At 53.5% G+C, this 19,501-nt stretch overlaps 6 protein-coding genes and 2 non-coding genes across 8 annotated transcripts; 5 read left to right on the top strand and 3 right to left on the bottom strand.

The window, feature by feature from the left end:
• Positions 1-5,473: 5,473 nt before the first annotated feature.
• Positions 5,474-7,324, top strand: N657DRAFT_659835 (carbonic anhydrase). The gene is made up of 3 exons (XM_062795020.1): positions 5,474-6,054; positions 6,111-6,402; positions 6,460-7,324. The coding sequence occupies exons 1-3, from the start codon at positions 5,914-5,916 to the stop codon at positions 7,023-7,025; spliced, it is 999 nt and encodes a 332-aa protein (XP_062651801.1). The 5' UTR covers positions 5,474-5,913; the 3' UTR covers positions 7,026-7,324.
• Positions 7,325-8,734: 1,410 nt separating this feature from the next.
• Positions 8,735-10,031, bottom strand: N657DRAFT_629216 (uncharacterized protein; the record flags this gene model as incomplete). The annotated part of the gene is made up of 8 exons (XM_062790866.1): positions 8,735-8,929; positions 9,172-9,246; positions 9,289-9,381; positions 9,480-9,516; positions 9,571-9,601; positions 9,637-9,698; positions 9,759-9,827; positions 10,000-10,031. 8 exons carry the CDS (start codon positions 10,029-10,031, stop codon positions 8,735-8,737), a joined length of 594 nt encoding a protein of 197 aa, XP_062651802.1.
• Positions 10,032-12,814: 2,783 nt separating this feature from the next.
• N657DRAFT_675876 (uncharacterized protein) lies at positions 12,815-14,688 on the top strand (the record flags this gene model as incomplete). The annotated part of the gene is made up of 3 exons (XM_062795853.1): positions 12,815-13,245; positions 13,296-13,576; positions 13,634-14,688. 3 exons carry the CDS (start codon positions 12,815-12,817, stop codon positions 14,686-14,688), a joined length of 1,767 nt encoding a protein of 588 aa, XP_062651803.1.
• A 527-nt stretch (positions 14,689-15,215) lies between these two features.
• N657DRAFT_629218 (uncharacterized protein) lies at positions 15,216-17,073 on the bottom strand (the record flags this gene model as incomplete). Its single annotated transcript, XM_062790867.1, has 8 exons — positions 15,216-15,254; positions 15,285-15,648; positions 15,832-16,052; positions 16,094-16,197; positions 16,237-16,412; positions 16,653-16,815; positions 16,879-16,906; positions 17,020-17,073. The coding sequence occupies 8 exons, from the start codon at positions 17,071-17,073 to the stop codon at positions 15,216-15,218; spliced, it is 1,149 nt and encodes a 382-aa protein (XP_062651804.1).
• Positions 17,074-17,507: 434 nt separating this feature from the next.
• On the top strand, positions 17,508-17,595 carry N657DRAFT_t2. Its single transcript has one exon. It is a non-coding gene; the product is annotated as a tRNA-Tyr (tRNA).
• Positions 17,596-17,791: 196 nt separating this feature from the next.
• Positions 17,792-17,904, top strand: N657DRAFT_t3. Its single transcript has one exon. It is a non-coding gene; the product is annotated as a tRNA-Met (tRNA).
• N657DRAFT_763 (uncharacterized protein) lies at positions 17,792-18,159 on the top strand. Its single transcript, XM_062797535.1, has one exon. It carries the CDS (start codon positions 17,844-17,846, stop codon positions 18,051-18,053), a length of 210 nt encoding a protein of 69 aa, XP_062651805.1. The 5' UTR covers positions 17,792-17,843; the 3' UTR covers positions 18,054-18,159.
• A 547-nt stretch (positions 18,160-18,706) lies between these two features.
• On the bottom strand, positions 18,707-19,405 carry N657DRAFT_629219 (uncharacterized protein; the record flags this gene model as incomplete). Its single annotated transcript, XM_062790868.1, has 1 exon — positions 18,707-19,405. One exon carries the CDS (start codon positions 19,403-19,405, stop codon positions 18,707-18,709), a length of 699 nt encoding a protein of 232 aa, XP_062651806.1.
• Positions 19,406-19,501: the final 96 nt, after the last annotated feature.

Consider the following 19,501-nt stretch of genomic DNA (forward strand, 5'->3'; position numbering starts at 1 on the left):
CCTTCGAAGGCCAAGAGGCCTTCCCACTTTGTATTTGCAGGATCACACACTGATCATTTCCTTGATTGTCGATATGGGCTTTTTCACCCGGCCCACGAGGGCGCGGTTTTCCTGTATAGTAAGTTGTTGAAGGTCCGGCACGCCCTAGGGCACAGCGGTGTAGGAATAATAATATATCCAAATGTACAATAACGTTAACTAACGTAACGTTAATTGATAAGCGAGCCGTGGGTATAAGCGAGTCGTGGGTATACCACCATACCGTGATATACCATCCTCAATTGCAACACATCTACACTAGGAACTAATTACAATTTCAGTACATCGGAAACAGCTGAATCAGATGATCTGCAATCTCCTGGCAAGTGCGTACATTATGGCCAGGCTTGCCGCACACACCACAACACCAAACTTTCGTACGAGCCCTCCCTGTGCCACTACCATCTTGCTGTCTTTCTTGCGTTGCCTCCCCACCCGCAGCCTTCTGCTCCAGTAAATGTTTTGCATCTTGTATAGTAAGTGATCTTCCAAGCTGCACACGTGTTTCTTTGACTCTCCGGCGCTTGCTTAATGCCTCGTTGGCCTTACGGAGCGAAGAGACTGTAACGGTCCCAGGAGTATATTGCAACTAGCTGGTGACGACTCTACGAGTTTGCCTCGAATGGAGAAAGAAGAAGAAAAGAGAGAACTAGATGACAGGAAGACAGGGCAGCTCTTATATGCTCCGGAACACACAGACACTGCCTGCCTCAGGATGACGTTATCATGATACCACGGCCGAGGGTTGCCGAGGCCATCATGGGCTCAGCCCATCACAGGGAGGTTGCACTCGGTATACCAGTTAGCGAGGTGGTACTGCGCAGCCAAGATGATGAAGGGAGGGGTGGCCCAGCCGAGGGCATTGACTCCCTGGATTACCGTTGCCCATTTGCGGTTGCCAGGCTGAGCTAGTTTCGCCCTCCTAAAACCATCCGAGGTTGTGACAACCATACCAGCGAAGATATTGCCCATCATAAACTCAAACTCGTCGAAGTTGTAGACATCGTCATCCACGATACCATACTTGGCCATAATGTTCCATACATGTAAACCACGGGGTAATGATCTTTGGATCCTCACACTTCGCCCTGTGGTAGTCGTATCTTCGCGAATAACACGTACGGGGCTCTGGTTGGCGTTTAACGAAGTTGTAAGCCCAGCGTTTACCGACAGGGGGCGCGTCGCGTTCGCGTAGCAGATGGTTGGCCATATCTTCCACACCACACAATCTAGGTGGGAATGCGCGTACAGATAGTTCAATTACATACTGAACTAATGCCTTCTCTTCCAGATCTGTGAGCTTGCGCGAGTTTGGCGTGGTGTCGCGTCGTGCAGGTCGGCCAGCGCGTTGGTCGCGGAGGGCTGAAGCTGGCACGTCATAGAGCTTAGCTTCAGCCTCCAGCCCTAGTTTCTCATCGTTTCGAAGAGCTTCAAGGGCCAATTTTACCCTTGCTTTTTCTGAAGGAGGAGGCAAAGTGAGTTGTAGAGAAGATTGATATTGGGACGAAAAATGATGTGTTGCGCGAAAGGAGCCACGACTCGCTTATACCCACGACTCGCTTATACCCACGACTCGCTTATACCCACGACTCGCACGACTCGCTTATACCCACGACTCGCTTATACCCACGACTCGCTTATCATGTACGTACGTTATACGCTCGTCAAGAAATGACCGCCATCCTACAGGATGCCGATACAAACATCGGTGAATACATGGATCGAAGTGCACGCCTCCTCGATGTTATTCCACTTCTTGACCGACCCGCCCCCTCCAAAACCTTGTTCCAGAACCCAATGCCGTCGCAGGTGTTGCCCTTGTTCACCCGGACAAACTCAGCAGTTGCTGACCATGCCGGGGTGCGCGGGCGCGGGCGTCGCGATGCCGTTGTCGGGCGGCCGCGTCGTCGTCGGCGTCAGCGTGCCTCCAATGACACCGATACAGACGTAGGTGTGCGCCTGGAGCGATGTGCACGCCTCCTCCATGTTGTTCCATTGCTTGATGTACCGGCTGCCGGGGACGTTGTTCCAGAAGGCAATACCGTCGCACGTGTCACCTGGGTTGACGTAGACGAATTTGTTACAGTTGCTGACCATGCCCGGGTGCGCCGGCATTGCAACATTCAGGGTGCTGCTGCCCGTGGATCCTAGGACATGGAACCTTTTGAACTCATCCGGGCGAGCGGGCCGACGAGAGGTCGGTGGAAGGGGGATGGATGGAAGAGGCAATGACCATGAGACTGGGCCAATCGGAACCAGCGCATCGCACCTTGTTCCTGCATGAATGCCAAAATTAAGAATCTTCCCCTGCCCAAGTTTGGTCCCAGCGTTCACTTCTGGTCTTCTACCTATGTATCCTATATGCAGGGGAACATGTGATCTTGCCGAAGGCCGTCCAGATCTTCGACCTATCCCGGCCTTGTTGTCTGCTTGGGAAAGGGCGCCATTAAGTCTAAGGTAGTTGCGAGGGCCGTAGTCGCTTTGGAAGGTACAACTCCTCGACCCTCTACATATAATAAACGCGACCTAGTCTGCTAGTTAGCCTATTAACACCTATCCTCGGGCTTTACAATGCTTTAAGTCTATCTTATCCCACCTCTATCTTACAAACCTGGCATAATACCCCCGCTCTTTCCAGCATTGTCTAATTGTCAAGGGGCATAAAAGACGAAGGGACACCTGGCGAACCGCCGAGATAAGTCTAGGCGTATACATTAAGGGAAAATCTTGTAGAATTACTCCCTTTAATATCCAGTTTGAGGGCGAACAGCCTTAGCACCTAAGTTGCTAAAGGTAGCTAGTTCAAGTTGCTTCTTCAACTCCGCGCCAGTGGTAAAGGTCAGGGACGCCGAGAATAGAGGAACCGGTCTGTTGGAAAGTCGTGGCACTGAAAATTCGGACGCTCAGCTGCAATTGCCCTGCTGTTGGATGCATGGCTGCCCAACTGAGCGTCAGGCAACGTGAGGGGTAACCAGGGCGCTGGGCAACGAGGTCAGGGCGATTCCCCCTTCGCTGGAGACGTGAGAGAAGAACAACCTTCAATCAAGAACATCTGGGATGCTCCGAGCATCTCAAAATCTGACTGTTGTAAGCTCCCATCATCTGTGTGATCACCGTGGAATCGTGGCTGTTGGTCTTCCAACACAGTCTCAGCGTCTCCGGTGAAGTTACGTCAGCTCCTGCACTGACAACCAGGGCCACGTAATCAGAGGCAGTAGCAAGGGAAGTACGACAGGAGACGGTGATAGAATTGACCGAGGTTAGTATGACTGAATTAGAGCGATTGAGCCCGCCGGGGATGGAGACAAAGCTGCGACTGTGAAAGAGAATCGGCGCGCGCAAAAGGAGTGCGAAAAAGAAGCACAAAAAAAAGGTTCACGCTATGCAGGACACGGGGTGGCGGTATTGTTGCGAAAGGGGTCGGCTTTGGCTTCGAAGCAAAACAAAACGGGACGTTTTCCTGGAGCACAGAAGCAAGACGGTAGTGATTTTTCTGCCGGCAGGAAACGTGACGCATTTCGTTGTGCCTTAGGCAAATTGTCGCTGGATCTTAGGGAGTGGAGCTTGATGCTTAGGGCAACAACAATGCCACAATTTCCGGGGTAGGAAACCCACGTGGATTAAGATAGCTACAGTACATTACCTGAAAAGGTACGAAATGGAAAAAAGAGAAAAGCTCCAACTATCCGTCCATGAACGCCGAGCAACCTGAAAACGAGACTGCCACCTCCTCCTCTATGTATCAAGCGGAGAGCACCTGAGGGGGCGTAAACCTTCTCATGTGCGTGTTGCCAGCAACCTCTGGTTGGCGTCAGTGTTTTGGTTCTCTTTCGAGGGACTCTCTGTAACACCCAACTGCCAAGGACGATCACACAGCGAGCAACCTGAAAACGAGACTGCCACCTCCTCCTCTATGTATCAAGCGGAGAGCACCTGAGGGGGCGTAAACCTTCTCATGTGCGTGTTGCCAGCAACCTCTGGTTGGCGTCAGTGTTTTGGTTCTCTTTCGAGGGACTCTCTGTAACACCCAACTGCCAAGGACGATCACACAGCGATCCCGCTCAAATCAGCCCACAGCAATGACGGCCGGTACCAGGGAAAACTTGTACGCATCGAAGGCCACAAAGTGCAGGATTCTCACCCGAACCGGGAGCCGGGCGAGAAGCTTCGAGGTCGATCATAGCGACCGCGATTGACGGTAGTAGATGACCGAGAGTATTTGGTGGGAGGACGCGCATCTTCACTGCTGTCTTCCCGGCCGATGCTGTTTGAAGACCCGAGCGAAGGTCAGGGTCTCTAGGTTTGAAATTGATTACTGAGTCGACCTGCTTCAACCGATCTTGGAACATGGAAGCGCTGCCGCGAAATTCCATGTGTAGCGCTTAGGGATTCCAGGTGAAACATGGCTTTATGAAACAGAAAGCCTGGACCGGTCTTCCAGGTTCATGACTCCACGGTCTCCACTTACTTGGATTAGGCTTTTCCAATGAGAGCCGGGCACCAAAGCGATTGGCTGCTTCGGGTGCTCTTGCCTCCTCACCAGTGTCTCGGCTGCAACCGCCTTTTTAACGGCCTTACGGATGTACACTGTAGACTCGAAGCCTGTTTCGGCGCTATGCCAGGTCTGTTTTTCGACTCCTTCGGCCGAGCCACACTCCATCAACCCTTCAGCCCAGGGGCAGGTCAAACCCAGAAAAAAAGCCATTTTTCGCCCGTTTTCATCCCCCAATCTCCGTACACGTGTAACTATCACGCTTTTGAGGCTTTGCCGACCTCGCAAACGAATTGCCTCCTTTCCAGAAATTTGGACGAGGGAGGGTCCATTTAGTGGACCACATGGAGATGAAGTCTGGGGTAAAGATAAGGTAGGTAGGAACTGAGTCAGTTTCAACAGAATGGTTCTTCCCTCAAATGCCTCCGGTTTTGGGTAACGTGCAGTTGCCGTACCAGGTATCTTACCCGACCGTTCAAAGAGCGATAACTTTGTTTCCGGGCTGGCGGCTGGTCCTATCTGGACGCTTATCCAGTGCCCTTGAAACTCAAGAAACCCCTTCACTCCCTGTCTTGGCGAAGGAGGCAAACCAACTCCTTGGGGCTGGGCCTCGCGGGCGACGGGTACAAGTTCATACTTTGACTGTACGTATTGTTGTCGATCAAGACAACCCTACAAGTGAGCTCATTCCTCAGCCGCCAGAAGAGGTTCTATGCCTTCAGTAATAAGCCAAGGCACAGATGTCCAGATGCCCAGTCCCCCAAGAGATGCGGCTCTGGAGTGCAGCTCTTGGACGCTTGGCCTGCCGGCGGATTTGAGCCCCCCAAGCTTTGGCCGAGGTCGCCAAGCCGGCCAAGCTTCACATGGCGTGGCACCTTTTTGCTTGGCTGTCGCACCTCAACCGCCACTGCTCAACCCCCTTTCTTGGCTGGAGATTTTGGCGAGGAAATGGCCTGATGTATGCGTCTTCCAAAGCATTTGCCATCACTTGGTAAAACAGCATGGGGCTAGACTCCCCTCTGATGCACGACAGGCGATCGCAGACAGCGGCGTGGAACTACCCAATGACTAAGAATGTGACGGTGATGGGAACGGGGTTGCTACCAGTTAGGATGGAGGTCGAGACTTTGGGTCTCGCCAGGGATTGACGATACCACCAGGCTGGTCAGCCCGGTCAAGAATACAAAAGATCGCCGACTCCCGCATGGCGTTTAGGAGATGAGATCTTATGTTGTACATTCTCCTGTTTTTCTTTGCGGTCTCTGTTGAAGGTCTGGCACCGTCTTCTTTCTTTCTGTCTATCCATTTCTTGGGTGGTTGGTTTCATTCGTTGTTTTTAGATACCCTGTCGTCTTTTGTCCTTTCTTTTTTGAATCTTCGAGATGCGGTCAACACTTCTGGCTCTGGCCCTGGCGGCGTCGGCGACGCGGGTCTTCGCATCATGCGCCCACGGGACATTCCTACGGCCCCGTGCCGAGAACGGAACGGTTGAAATCGCGACGTTTGGATACACCGGCAACATTGTACGCAGTCCGCGAACTACCTCCGGCATTGACATACTGACTAACATGACCCCCAGGGTCCACTCAACTGGGCGGCACTGGAGGCCCCGGTCAACAGCGTGTGCGCCACCGGCACCAGGCAGTCACCCATCGACATGGTCGACGGCGTGTTTACCCTCCTCCAGGGGTCCGACATCCAGCTGACCGTCAACGACATGCCCGAGGGCGCCGACTTTGAGAACCTGGGAACCACAGTAGAGGTCATCACGCAGGGCGGAACGCTCCAAGTCGCCGACAAGACTTTCGAGTTGCAGCAGTTCCACTTCCACCTGCCGAGCGAGCACCTGGATGCCGGCACCAGCCAAGCGAGTATGTCACCAAAAACACCACCACCCTTCTGCCATAATAGATAATAACCGTTCACAGTGGAGATGCACATGGTCTTCCAGTCGGCAGCCCAAGAAATTGCCGTCATCGGCGTCTACATCAACGTCAACGACGCACCCGCTGCTTCTGCCGCCGCCGCTGCTGCTGCCACTACCACCAAGACAAAACGCTCGCGCTCCCGCATCTTCGGCCGCCAGGACCCAGCATCAAACAACACCGCCGCCGCACCCGCAACCACAACCCCAACAGCCCTCCTCGAAACCCTCTTCTCCACAGTCGATCAGATTTCCACACCAGGAACCAAAGTCAAGACCCCGCCCCTGGTCATGTCCGAGGTCGTCGACTTCCTCAAGGCCAACGCCTTCCAGATCTACTCGGGCTCCCTCACCACGCCGCCCTGCTCCGAGGGCGTCAGCTGGCACGTCTCAACCGCCCGGCTGAGCGTCACCCCTACGTCGTTCGCCAAGGTCAGGGACGTGATCGGGTTCAACGCGCGGTTCCCTCAGAATACGCCGGGCCAGCCGAATATCTTAATGCTCTCGGCCTTGGGGTCGGCCGCAGCTGCTGTGGCGGCGGCCGCGGCGCCGGCTGCGCCAGTTGCTTGAAGGGAGGGCTGGTGTTGGTGGTTGTGTGGATGGAGGAAGGGGAGGCGGTTGTCTTGTATGGGTTCAGCAGCAGGCAGGAAGATGATAGAGGACGCGATTTATGCGAGTATGGCAATAGACGGGCGGAAATTAGGTATTTGGATTCCTCGCTTACCTGGTAACTTGCCCGGTTTGTTCCAGGTTCTTTGTTCGTGTCCGATATGTTGTGTGGTTGCTGGTTACGGATGGTTACAACGTGGTCCAAGTCTTCAACAATGTGAATCATGTTCCGTTCAACGCCTTTGCGACATATATCTCAGTTTCTTCTGGTATTTAAGTCTTAGAGACTTAACGTTAGTGCATTTGATATATCACAGGTATCATATAATGACACTAAAACTAGAGTCACGGGACCGTGATTGGAAGTGAGATATGAATAAAATGTTGACCTACCGAACCTTACTGTAGTCAGATTCTGACTGCACTTACCTCTAGGCCATCTTACTGTAGTAAGCTCTTTTGCGGTTGATGCAGCCGCCCTCAGCTACCCGCGTCTAATGAAACTATTGCCGAACTGGTTGAGGTCGATTCCAACTAAACAGGCTAGGAGCGTTTCCGCTTCACCGAGGTCTTGAGTGCCTCCTCATCGGTCTTGTTCTCATTGGTGCAGCCACAACGCAAAGAGCTCGTCGACTCATACGAGATCAGCACTTGCCCACAGACACCGGGCGCTTTGCATGGCGTCTTGCGTTGGGACTCGACTTCGATAATCCGGTCGCAGTCGATGCAGACCACGGTTAACTTGTCGTGGCCACACATCGTTGCGTTTTGGAAGTTTGGGCGGTGTTCTTGAGTATGTTGTGCTGAAAGTTTGTGCAGGTGAAAGTGCAGGAGCTCGAAGTGCTTGATGATTCGTACCAACATAGTTGAGAGAGACGTTGACTTATATAGAGTTGACATCTGCTTGAACAAGTTACCAACTAGTATTCTTACTTCCGGCACTGAAATCCATGCTGAAGTGTTGTGTTGAATCAGACAAAGGAAGGACAGCCTTCACACAACTGTATTGTTTTCTACAATGGATGGCCGCACATTCGAGAACAACACAAAAAAAAGCGGCCAAAGCGTGTTATTGATCACAGGTCGCCTTCTTTGTTATACTCTCTAGCACTCCTAGCCTCTTCTGGACAATGAAGAACAGCTACAAGTTACAGAGTTTAGAGCCTGCAAAAATGGTGGAGGTAAGTTCCTAGTCCATTTTGCGAATGACCTTTCATAGACCAATGGTGTGACTGACGGTACTTGTCTGATTGACTTCGTCTATAACATCCCAAGCCATATCTCTCTAGCCCTAAATATCTCAAGGAACGCAAGCCCACATCAGCGCCGTAAAACAGCCATCTTCGTATCCTTGTCACTCCTCGACCCAAGTCTGTTTCCCTTGTTCCAAACCCAAGCTCCAAGTGGTAAACCATATTCCGGCCGAAATCTATTCTCCCTAGGTACCTTACCAATACACAAAATTGCGTTCTCACAGTACCCGCCGTCCAACCGCTATACGCACCGCCGTCCACCACCTCTTCTTCCAAGCTTCCGAGTTGAGCAGTCCTTAAAATATACTTCTTCCAAACTTCAGATCCCTTTTCCCCCTGCGCTAGTTTCCGTCGTGGCCCGACTGGTCCCTCGCTGAACCCTTCATTCCCCCGACCCACCGTCCGCTGACCCTTCGGTCAGATCCTAGTCGACAGGCCCTTCGCCAGGCTGCCGCCATTGGCAGAGTACGAGTCCTGGATGACAAGCAACACACGCAAGTTGCTCCCTTGCCTCGCCCAGATCCAGCCCTTCTGACCTCGGCCATGTACTCGCGGCTGCCGACTCGTCGCCTGCCGGGCCGAGAGCAGGGGCTCGATGACGGCTATCACCCCCTTGAGCTTGTCTGTGATGCGAGCCATCCCTGTCGGGTGGTCTGGGCATGGCCCTCAAGAATGTGGCTGTTGGAAGCGGGGCTGGCGACTTCAACGAGGCGGTTGCTAATATCAGCGGCATCACCGGCAGTGCTGCTCATGGGCAAAATGGTGTTGACAGAATGGCCTTTGAAAGTAACGTCCATGATAGTATGGCCATTGGAAGTATGACCCCTGGCAACATGATCGTTGACGTGACTTACGTTGTTTCTGGGGAGGACGGGGCGCTTTCCCTTCGCTTCGAGTTTCGCCGTGAAATATGCCAGCATGCGGCACGCCTCGTCGGGAGAGACATATTCAATGTCTAACCCAGAACTCACCAGGGTCTCCGCCTTGTTCGCCATATGCTTGAAATGGACATGCATGTCCCACGCGTCGTCCTTGGCGACATCGACCTTCTCAGGGGAGGATTCCTCCTTATGTGCTCACTTGAAGCCTGCTTTCAAGCCTCTTTGCTCGCCTTCTGTTTCTTTTCGCCTGCCGGTATGCTTCCATGCTGGCGAAGCCGAACCTGCATGATCTGCTCCTTGGGAAGGGATACGGGCAGCCTAGCCGCACGCAGTCATCGCAGAACCGGGGCGCGATAGAGTCAGAACACTGACGTTAGCTGCATGAACGTAGGACGCCGTCTACCTAGGTAGTTGAGCCGGGAGTCAGGGTCAACATACGCTCGTAGTGGCGCCCGATCTTCCCACTGGGGCACTTGCGGGCGACTGGAGGGAAGGTATTCCTTGAATGTTAATTGCCGCAGCTCCAGTAGTCGTCGCACCAGGTGTATATGCCAGTTTACTTCTTGCGGACCAGGTCGTAGCTCAAGTCCTCTCCCGGGAACTCCTTCTGGCCCGCAGAAAGAAATACCCTGTTGTATGGGGGGGGAGAAGCGGGGCGGGAGGGTCCGGCTTGTGAATTTTGGCCTCGCAGGGGATGAAGGTTGTTAGTTCAGGCCTTCAGTCATGTTTTGTTGGGAGGGAAGGGAGGGCGAAGGGGCAGACCTCGCCGCGAAAGGGAGAGCAGAAGAAAAGAAGACGTACCACCACTGTGCGACGAAATTCTGCTTGCACATGTCGGTGATGGATATTGATTCAGTCGGAAAGTGTCTTGGATGGTTATGGTATGCTTGAGATAAACACGAGCAGAACATGTCGAGACGCGGTGGGAGGGGACTGGAAGTGAAAAGAGGAGAAGCAGAGTCGGACCACGCTTTATACACGCTCAAATGAACCGTTATTTCACGTTCTTCTACATGTATGATACCAATTTTGAAGGGCTAGCTCGTGGAAAGCTGGGGTCAAGTAGAGTCACCTGCATGGACGAGCTGCATGGACGAGAGCCACACGCATCACGACATGCATTCGAGGCGTGTTAATACCATCATCATGCTGGTTCACGGTATGCTTCGCCGACCTGCAGAATTGACAGATGCGTCCAAATCTAGTGACTGTTCCAGGGATAGGCCAGCAACGGCATAGCCCTTTCCATTGACCTCAACCAAGGGCTAAGGTAACTTATTGTAACACGCCGTCTAAATGACATAGGCCTGCAGTTCCATGGCCAGTTATCAAATCGCTGAGACAAACCGTGACGAATCTGCGGTTGATGTCCAGCAAGTGAACTTGCCTAGCGTGTCACAGGGCTGTGTGCGTCAGTATGCCCTCTCATGACATCTCACGCGTGCAACTTTCTAGTTTTGCATGGTTATGGTGTCTGATTACCAAATCAACATGCATACTATCTGGAAAGCACAGTCGCGTGGCCGATGGATTACATGCATTTGAATGGGAATGCGGTTCTGTCTTCGAAGCATCCCCGGTATTGTTATGGACTCGGTGCTTTTGATGACGTGTAGTCAACATTGCATGCGCCGTCTTTGGGTCTCGGCTAAGGTTGCACCTAGCGGCTGAAACAAGGCCGTCAATCTGTTTCTGTCACGGTTTACTTGCACTCTTGTGAGAGACGGCCGAACCTCAATTGGAGTCAGTCGATCCAGGCAGCTTCGGATATGTTATGGTCACAGATGAAACTCACCCTTGGAGGCTAAGATTCTTGAGTTTGTTCTTCGTTATGTATATAATCTAGTTAACTATCATTTGATCAAATTTTCGAGTCTCGAGATTGTATGCTTGGAATCGAAAAGGCATGCTGAAGAGGGAATTGATAACTGTATAGGATGCAATGTTACGAAAGAGAAACATGACTGTTGAGAATAGGGGTGAGAGGGAGGGGGTGAGTCCTATAGCAACTCAGAAGGTTCGACTAACTGGTCGTCGGGAGGCATTTATCTATAAAGCGTCTCATTAGTTCAGCCTTCTTTTGTGGCTTGCTCCTTTCGGATCTCGGTGTGTCTCGGCTAACGTTCTAGCCTCTAAATTCCTAAAAGACGTAATTTTTCTAAAAGACTAGTAAGGCTGCTATTTCGGCGTCCCTATTTGGCGGTCTCTTTGTCTCGCCATCCGAGATGCTCTCGATAGCTTGAAGAGGAAGCAACTTCCCGATTCAGCAGTCCCAACGACGTACGATGTACTAAAACGGAACTGACTGAAAATGCCTATATGACGTCGCTGGCATTCACGATGTCCCTATCAGGGAAGTGGTCAGCGTCTCAGCCTCTTCCGTTGCCTGCCCTAAGTCCTCCTTGACGACAGTCATTTACTCCGTGATTTACCCGTCTTCACAGCCTGATACCCCTGTGAACGGGGGTGGTTCGAGTTCACCGATCCTGGTCCAGCTCTTGTAAGCGGCTTATGCCCCTTGTTGTGATACTCTTCGCTGCGGATAGGTTTGAAACGCTCCCCGACTGGATTATGTACGAGATGTCGCCAACCTTCTAGCCACGTCGGCTTACAGTGGCTCGGACAAAAGGAGGTAATCTGCTGCCATGGAGGGGCGTAATGATGAATAGGATGTTATCTCATTGTCGATTGTCATCGGCGGGTCGTGTTTCCGAGGGGCAATGTATTCCAATCTGGCCCAAGCACCAACAGACGGCGCAGCAATACTATAACACATTGTTGAACTATTCATAAAAACTCTGAGGAGAATAAGTATGTTGGTCTTAAAAGGTACAAGACAAGAAAGATGAGAGGACGTTTGGGTGAGCCACGCGTCTCAGCTCCTGATGACAAGAGTGTCATCCACACGGAAAATTGGCCCCATGAAAATCATCCCGAATCAGCGTACACCTCGGGCCCTCTAGGCGCTGATGGGCTAAAAGCGGAATGAGACCCTGGCCAATCACAGCGTATATCGGCCTCGAGACAGGGGTATGACAACCCCTTGTCCAGGTCCGCCCAAGACGGCCATCTCGAGAACAAATCGCGTCCTTTGTTCATCCACCACGGGCGCCATTGCCGAATAATTGCTTGATCTCTTCGGAGTGTTTACCCAGGCCCTAACGAACTCTCCCCTTATGCCCTACCTGCCAGCGAGTGGCGCAAGAACTTCGAGAACACTGGGCAACCCTGCCAGCGACCAACCATCACCGGCCCTCAGTGAACAGCCTATCTGAGGTTGACCCACTGCCACGCTTCAAAGATGACATTCAGAACCGTGGCGCGGAAATCCCCGTGATTCCTCGCACGTCCCATCCAGCATCCCGCTTGTTTTCTCCCTTTTTCTGATCGGAAGCACTTCACGTTCCATGTCATGGCCCGTCCAGTATCACTTCATGACAAACATCTGCAGCAGACAGCTCGGACGAGCACATGGGAGCTGCCTCCACTCGACTTCCCTCGTACAACCTCATTCTCGGACGCAAATGCCGGTTCAGATGATGGCTGCCCGCACTGCCCGCGCTGCCAGCGAGAATCGAGGATGAACAACCAGGCCCAAGAGGCATGGCTACCCACCATGTCCCACCCGGCTAGTCAACAATCAGGACCAAAAAGGCATGTCCTCCACCGCCAGCCAAGGGTGCCGTCGCTCAACAGGAAGCGGGAATCCGCCGAGGAAACTACGCGGGCCATCGAGATTACGGGTGCAGCGGCCGAGCTTCGCCATTCCGGCCCTCAAAGCGTTGAAGCCGCCTCGTCTCACGTGGCCAGATACTCGACGTCTTTACACGCTCCACATGACCGTTGTAGTCATACAATACCATCAGCCTTTGCCGCCCACAGCTTCGAATGGGAAACCGAGACGCTGTTCGAGCCGGGCACCTGCACCCCGCCTCTCGACTCGGTATCGTACCCTTGTCCATTTCGGAAGCGAAACCCTGCCAGATTCAACTTCCGCGACCATGAGGACTGCGCCAGAGGGCCATTCAGCTCTGTTCTGGAGTTGATGTGCGTCCATTCCTCTCGTCTCCGCAGGCCCATTGCTGACAAGGACATAGCCATCACATCCGGAACCAGCACCGACGGCAGCCCATCCGTCACCAATGTCGTCGTTGCAAGCATGGGTTCGGCTCCGAAATGGAGCTAGAACAACACTCACTGTTGCCGAGAGAGCAAATGTGCGAAGTGATTTCGTTGTCTCTTGACGACCCCGAAGATGGTATCACGGACGAGATGGCGAGGACGCTGGTGACAGCAGAATATGCACCTGAAGGAGTGTGGTCCTGGGAGAAGATATGGCATTGGGTCTTTCCGAATGACTCAGACGTGCCAGACCCAGGTATGCCGCTGCCATAACCATCGCTGTAGGCGTTCACCTAAGCTTACCACTCGGCAGATTTCCCACCGTACGTCGAGCTTGTCGACGTAGAGCAGGCATTTGACGAGGGGCAGCAGACACTGAAGGCCAGCTTGCGAGAGAAGCTTAAACTGCTGCTTCCAGAACCCATTGGCGACGACTACCTCAGCTTCCTGACCGGACAACTCGAGCTCGTCTTCGAAATCCACCGAGTCAACGTCCTTAAACCATTCATGGGTCGTTCTTGGGCGATACCAAGCCGAGAGACACCGAGAGCAAGTCAAGCAGTCCAGCAGCAAAAAACCACCAGGAAGCCAAACAGACGGTCACGACGCAGCACCATGCTCCAGGCCCTGTACCGCAACCCTAACACATCAGAGACGGCCGAAGTGCCGCCATCCCTCAGACACTCCCGCACCGGCAGCACTAAGCGAACCAGCCTCTTATCCAACGACCAATCTGCTCACCGCATCACAAAACCACACACCCAATTCCCAGCGGCCCCTGCTTCCCCTTCAAAGTGCCTGGCATCCGACGACCCTGCTCCTCCTCCACACGACCCAGCCTACACTAGCAAACTCGACCCCAACCCGCGCGACTCGCGAGACTCGGGCATCGGCATGCCCTGCGAAGCATGTGATGAGCCAGACGCCTGCAGATGCCACGGCGCCCTCGCCTCCGAATTGCCCCTCGCCAAGCTGGGGGATCATGATGACAGCCCAAAGCGACATCATCATCAACATGAACATGGACATGGTGTTGTCCACATACAAGAGTACCTGAATCGACAACACCAAGCAACCGAACCACCCGAATGCAGAATCGGGTCAGCAGCGGACACTCCATGTACTACCAAGAGTCCATGCACTACGACAACAGGTACTCTCGGACTCGAGAAGGAGCGCGTGTACTGCATTCACCGGCCCAGACTGAGCCTCGACACAAACAGCGTACCGCCAACACACATACCCGACCTGCCGCGGGCAAACGGGGTCTTGGCAGAGGCCAGTGTTACATCCATGTCTGCTGGGGGAAGGTTCTCGCCTGAGTCGTTTAAGCAGAGGGTTCTGAGGGGGCGCTTGATGAGTGGTTAAGGTAGTTTCGAGTCGGGTGGTTACATAGAGATTTTACACTGGGAGTGTCAGTTTGGGAGAGGGGTGTTGGGGGAGGTTGTTGTTGCCAGTGGTTTCGTTTGCTGTTGTACTGCATCTAGGTTGATGGTCCTCGGTGCATTCTTCGATGGTTTCTCCTGGTGTTGCATATGGGAAATGGTTTGAGATCATGGATGGAAAGGAAGGCGCGGCGTTGTCAGTGGTCGTCGGCTAATGTACCTTTATGCATGCAGGTGGGCTGGATTGTCGGAATATTATAGGACATTGCATGGTGGAAAGGGACGGAGGCACCTTCAAGCATTTGTGAGACGGTTGCGGGGAAGAGGATGGGTAATCTTAATTGTATTTTCACCCTGTATTTCTCCGGTGTTACTAGCTGTTGCTTGCTGATGATGATCACCAGGTGCTTGACTGGCAGTTCAGGTGTGTTCTCCAGCTCCTCGAGGTTGTTGGCTTTTGGTGTCTTGCACAAGAGACTGGCTTGTTGTGCGAAAGACTTATATCCCGTGTTAAACCTTTATGGTCGGCCACGTAACCCAGCCAAGATACTTTATAGCAGAGGTATCAAGTAACGTTACCCATGGTGAGTCCCGGAACGCATAGCCAGACACTCGGAGCGCCTTCCAGTTCCAGTCGAAGCGAGAGATGCCAACAACTTCCGGGAGACCTGCATTGCGATCTAGAAACCGCGGAACCACGCGCTCGAACGTAGAGTGCCGGGGGGGGACGAACTGACGGACCACGGCCTGTGGGAGCTTGGGCACGTAGCGGGTGCCCTGGACGGACCCTTCGAATGCCTTGTAGGCGTCTCCGGCCCGACTTCCGTTCTTCCTGCGGATATCCCGACCATAATCGCGACCAGGGTCCACGAGCAGTGAAGTATCAAGGCACCAACTGCGGCCGCTGCTTGCCGCCCTGACACACTGGACAGTGTCCGATGAACTGTCGTCAATGTAACTTACAGGGCTTTCGGTGAGTGAACAGGCATCGCAGCCTCGGGTTCAGTGTGCGGAGCGATGGTCCGATGTCGTCACGATGGCACAGATGGTTATCATGGTGAAAGTGATCCCTGGGTTGAGGCATTGGCGAGTCATCATTCTTTCGACCTCGCCATCGCCGGCTAACAAACGATTCATCCAGTACAAGTCGGAGATGAAGTCGCGGACGATGTGGGCCAGAGTAGCCATGTCAAGAGCCGTGGGATTCGCACTCTGTCGGTTGGGAGGTTTGCGAACAACAAAGAGCTGCCTTCTGAGAATGAAGGAGTTCCTGACGATGCGAGACCTATAGACGATCAAGACTTTGTGTGCGCTCCGGTTCACGTCCTTGTATGGCTTCGATTGACGCTGGAAGAAGCGGGCCAGCATCGAGGCCCCGGTGGACGCACAGGATAGCGCGGCGGACAAACGGCAACCTGATGGTTGACGTTGACGCAAGGCAGGGTGATGCAATTGAGCGCGTCGCCGCAACGGGTCCCGTGGCCTTCATCGACTGACCACAGGGCCGAGTGAATAGTCCTGCGATACTCACACCGCGTGAGGGAGGGATAATCACGCTCCAGAAGCTCCAGGAGTGCCATGTGTCGGTCTGCGTCCTCTTCTTCTTCCACCTCCACCACCACCCGGGCTCCTCGGTCACTGTCCTGTTTCCCGGACACTTTGAATTGATCACAGGAGATTGGAGGCGCGGAAGCCGATCCCTCCCGACTTGAACATCATGGTGTGATTTGTTAGAGCGAGAACAACGGGGGACTCGTCGGGAAAGTGCTCGCTGAGAAGGAGGACAAGCTCAGATGGGAGCCTCTCAAGTAGCGAAGTCCAGTAATACTGCTGGTCGCATGGAGACTAACCGCACTACCGGTAGTTGTTAGCCCGTGGTTTAGGTACGGTTGCACTAGGACCTACCGCTTCGTTCATATCGCTAATTGTGGCCTTGCATCCACCAACTTGTGCGCCTGGGGGTCATCGAGACGTTTCGGGTCGGGGACTACCCAGATAGGCGACAGCTTCGGCGCATCGCCTTTTGCCGGCGCCGATGCGGCTTTCTTGGGCTTGAGCGCGGCATTGGAGTCGCCGTCTGTTTGTGAGTTAGCTTCTGGGATCGTGGTCCCTGGGGGACATTCAGAGTTAAAATCGAAGAGGGGCAAGAAGAGTGCTGGGCCAGATTTATGACATGAGCTCTCAGGTGTACTTGGGCTTGACTGCAGGAAATCAGAGTGCGCACAACCCTGCGTCATCAACAGTCAACCTTTCCCGCCTAGGGTGAATGAGAAACAGATCAAGCGAATGGTCAGATGTCATCTGAGGCTGAGACCAGCTGAACCATCAAGACCTTCAGCATGGGGTTTTCGGCTGCCGGCACCGGCATCCGAAACTTATCACGCTGTCGACAACATTTCGCCTATGATCAACGCTCGCGCCACCATACGCAGAGTCCTAGCCCTCATTCGCCTTTCGTGCCCGTTATGCGCTCAGACAGGTGCTTCCTTGCCCTGAAAAGGTAGTCGGAGCTCTCGAAGCTGGCCTTGTCATATGGGTACCGCCAACACCTATGGTCGCTGTAGTCAGCCTTATCAGCGAGGGCCCAAATCCGATGACGGCTCGAGCGCTTCGTCCCACAACCGCTCAGTACAGGCAATGTGCCAGAGTCTAGTGATGTGGTAAACTGTGAAAACTGTGAACCAAAGAATCCATAAGAAACGAAGGACGAAGGATACCAAGGTTAACACCGTAACCCTGCCGGACTCCACGGGTCTCGGCCCGCTTATGAGATCTGTTCCCCGCCCCAGGCCGCTACATCAACCCCTTGTGGTGTAGTTGGCTATCACGTTCGGCTGTAAAGGAATTTATCGTTACCGAAAGGTCACCGGCTCGATTCCGGTCGAGGGGACACAATTGCTTTTGTTTCGGTTTGTTTTTGCCAGTCAGGGACGGAGACGACCGAAGCAATCGTTCCGTTTTGGAGTTTTCCTGTTGAACCCCACAGCAACAGATTGGGCTCCGCACCGCCAGGATGACTGGTAAGCTCGCTAACGCCCATTAGCTCCACTCATATTGTTATTTATTTTTCATTCAACAAATTGAAAGGGAGCTTGGCTCAGTTGGAAGAGCGCAGGTCTCATACTATATTGTATCTGTATGACCCGGCTGAAAACGCCAGGATATCCTGAGGTCGTGAGTTCGAGCCTCACAGTTCCCATTTTGGTTCTTAGATATATGGTTCCATCAATTCCCCCGCTTTTTGGGTTCGTGTCCGGTTGGTTCTATTCTGCACACATAGGGATAGACTGCGCAGATATTTTGCCGGCGGAAAGGCATCTTGCAGCTGCGTCATCAATCCGTCCATGAGTCGAAGCACGGCGCTTGGAAGCTTGCTCAGGGGTTCGGATACGAGGAGCCTAGGAGGGACATGACTCGAATTTCGGGTTAAAACTTGAAGACAACAACTCATCAGACAAGGAACGAGCGAAGTGTTTGGAACTCAAAGGGCTAGAGCCTGCAAATGCTTGCGGCGACAACTTTGCCTGGATTTGGCGACGAGCCAGGTTGGTGCAAGTCGCGATGATCAATCTGATTGAGAGATTCGAGGCGTCAAACATCATAGCATCCCGGCCAAGCGCATCACGATCAAGAGAAGGTGTTGGGTCGATGTTTTTCCATCTAAAGACCAATTCCGGGACCGAAACTCAAAAGAGACCGGTCAACGACAGACAATCCGAGGGGATGATGGCCACGGCCGACACTCCGAGTTATCATGCTGCCCGACACGTGAAAATTTTTCAAGGTTTTAATGTTGTGGGCGGCTTTCGGACTTGACTGGATGGTGCTGATGGCTGTTACGCCAATCTTTCCACCGCCCGGTTCACCCCCCATGCAGCCTCGCAAGGCACTGGAGCAGCCACCTCACTTTAGGCCCCTTCACCCTCGGCCGGACGATTCGAGACAAGTTACCGGCCGGTTGGATCCACGATTTCGAAAACCCCGACGAATGGGTCGGTTGCTCAAGTTTCCACCTCGGAGAGCGCCACACCGCCATCCTCGTCGTCACTGTCCTCCGACTCCGAATCGTCCTTCACTCCGCCCTGATAGATCTGGTCAGGCGCGATTGCGCGGGAATGATGGCCATGGCCGGTGGCAGGCTGCGACGTCGATTGCGCCTCTGCAATTGGGATGGCTGATCCGGCGTCTTCCGACGGCGGCAGTATGAAATCCTGTGGGGACAATCGGGTGCGGTTCTGGCTCTTCTGGTGGTCTTCACTCTGTTCCCGGTTCTGACTCTCGCCCCGGCACTGCTCATTTTGCTGCCTCGCCCGCTCCTCCTCTATCTGCCTCATGCACATGGTGAACATGGCAAAGAGGACGCGTGCGACAAACACAAGCTTCTGATCCTCAGGGAGTAAAATAAAAGGGTGGATCTGTGACTGCTCCGATCTGGGGACGGTCGCCCTCAATATTGGTGAGGTGAGCTTCTCTGCTGACTGTGGCCGGAGTGAGAAATTCGGTACTTCTCGCGAAGTCGCGTTTAGCTTGCCGGGCTTCAGGGGGTGGGTTTTGTAAAGGTGTCTCATGAGCTGGTTACGCGACTTGAAATTGGCTCCGCAGGTGCGACACGTCGTCCGCCATTTGGCGTCGCTCATGGGCGTCTGCTGAGAATCGGTTGAGCACACGCGCGGCCGGAATTCGGGAGTTGACGGGTCCATGGTGGAGAAACGACTTTATCGGCGACTGGCCTAGCAAAAGGGTCGTCGATTGCTTCTCCGCTAAGCTCAAGTCTGAAGAGCGCTCATCGGGCGGCT

Source organism: Parathielavia appendiculata (genome assembly GCF_033297405.1).
Source record: "Parathielavia appendiculata strain CBS 731.68 unplaced genomic scaffold N657scaffold_1, whole genome shotgun sequence".
Lineage (NCBI taxonomy): Eukaryota > Fungi > Ascomycota > Sordariomycetes > Sordariales > Chaetomiaceae > Parathielavia > Parathielavia appendiculata.

Bases quoted from the DNA above. Each gene is read 5' to 3' on its own strand.
- N657DRAFT_659835 (XM_062795020.1), top strand. From the start codon at position 5,914: ATGCGGTCAACACTTCTGGCTCTGGCCCTGGCGGCGTCGGCGACGCGG. The intron at 6,055-6,110 runs GTACGCAGTCCG...CATGACCCCCAG, and splicing joins TTGGATACACCGGCAACATT to GGTCCACTCAACTGGGCGGC. The intron at 6,403-6,459 runs GTATGTCACCAA...AACCGTTCACAG, and splicing joins TGCCGGCACCAGCCAAGCGA to TGGAGATGCACATGGTCTTC.
- N657DRAFT_763 (XM_062797535.1), top strand. From the start codon at position 17,844: ATGACCCGGCTGAAAACGCCAGGATATCCTGAGGTCGTGAGTTCGAGC.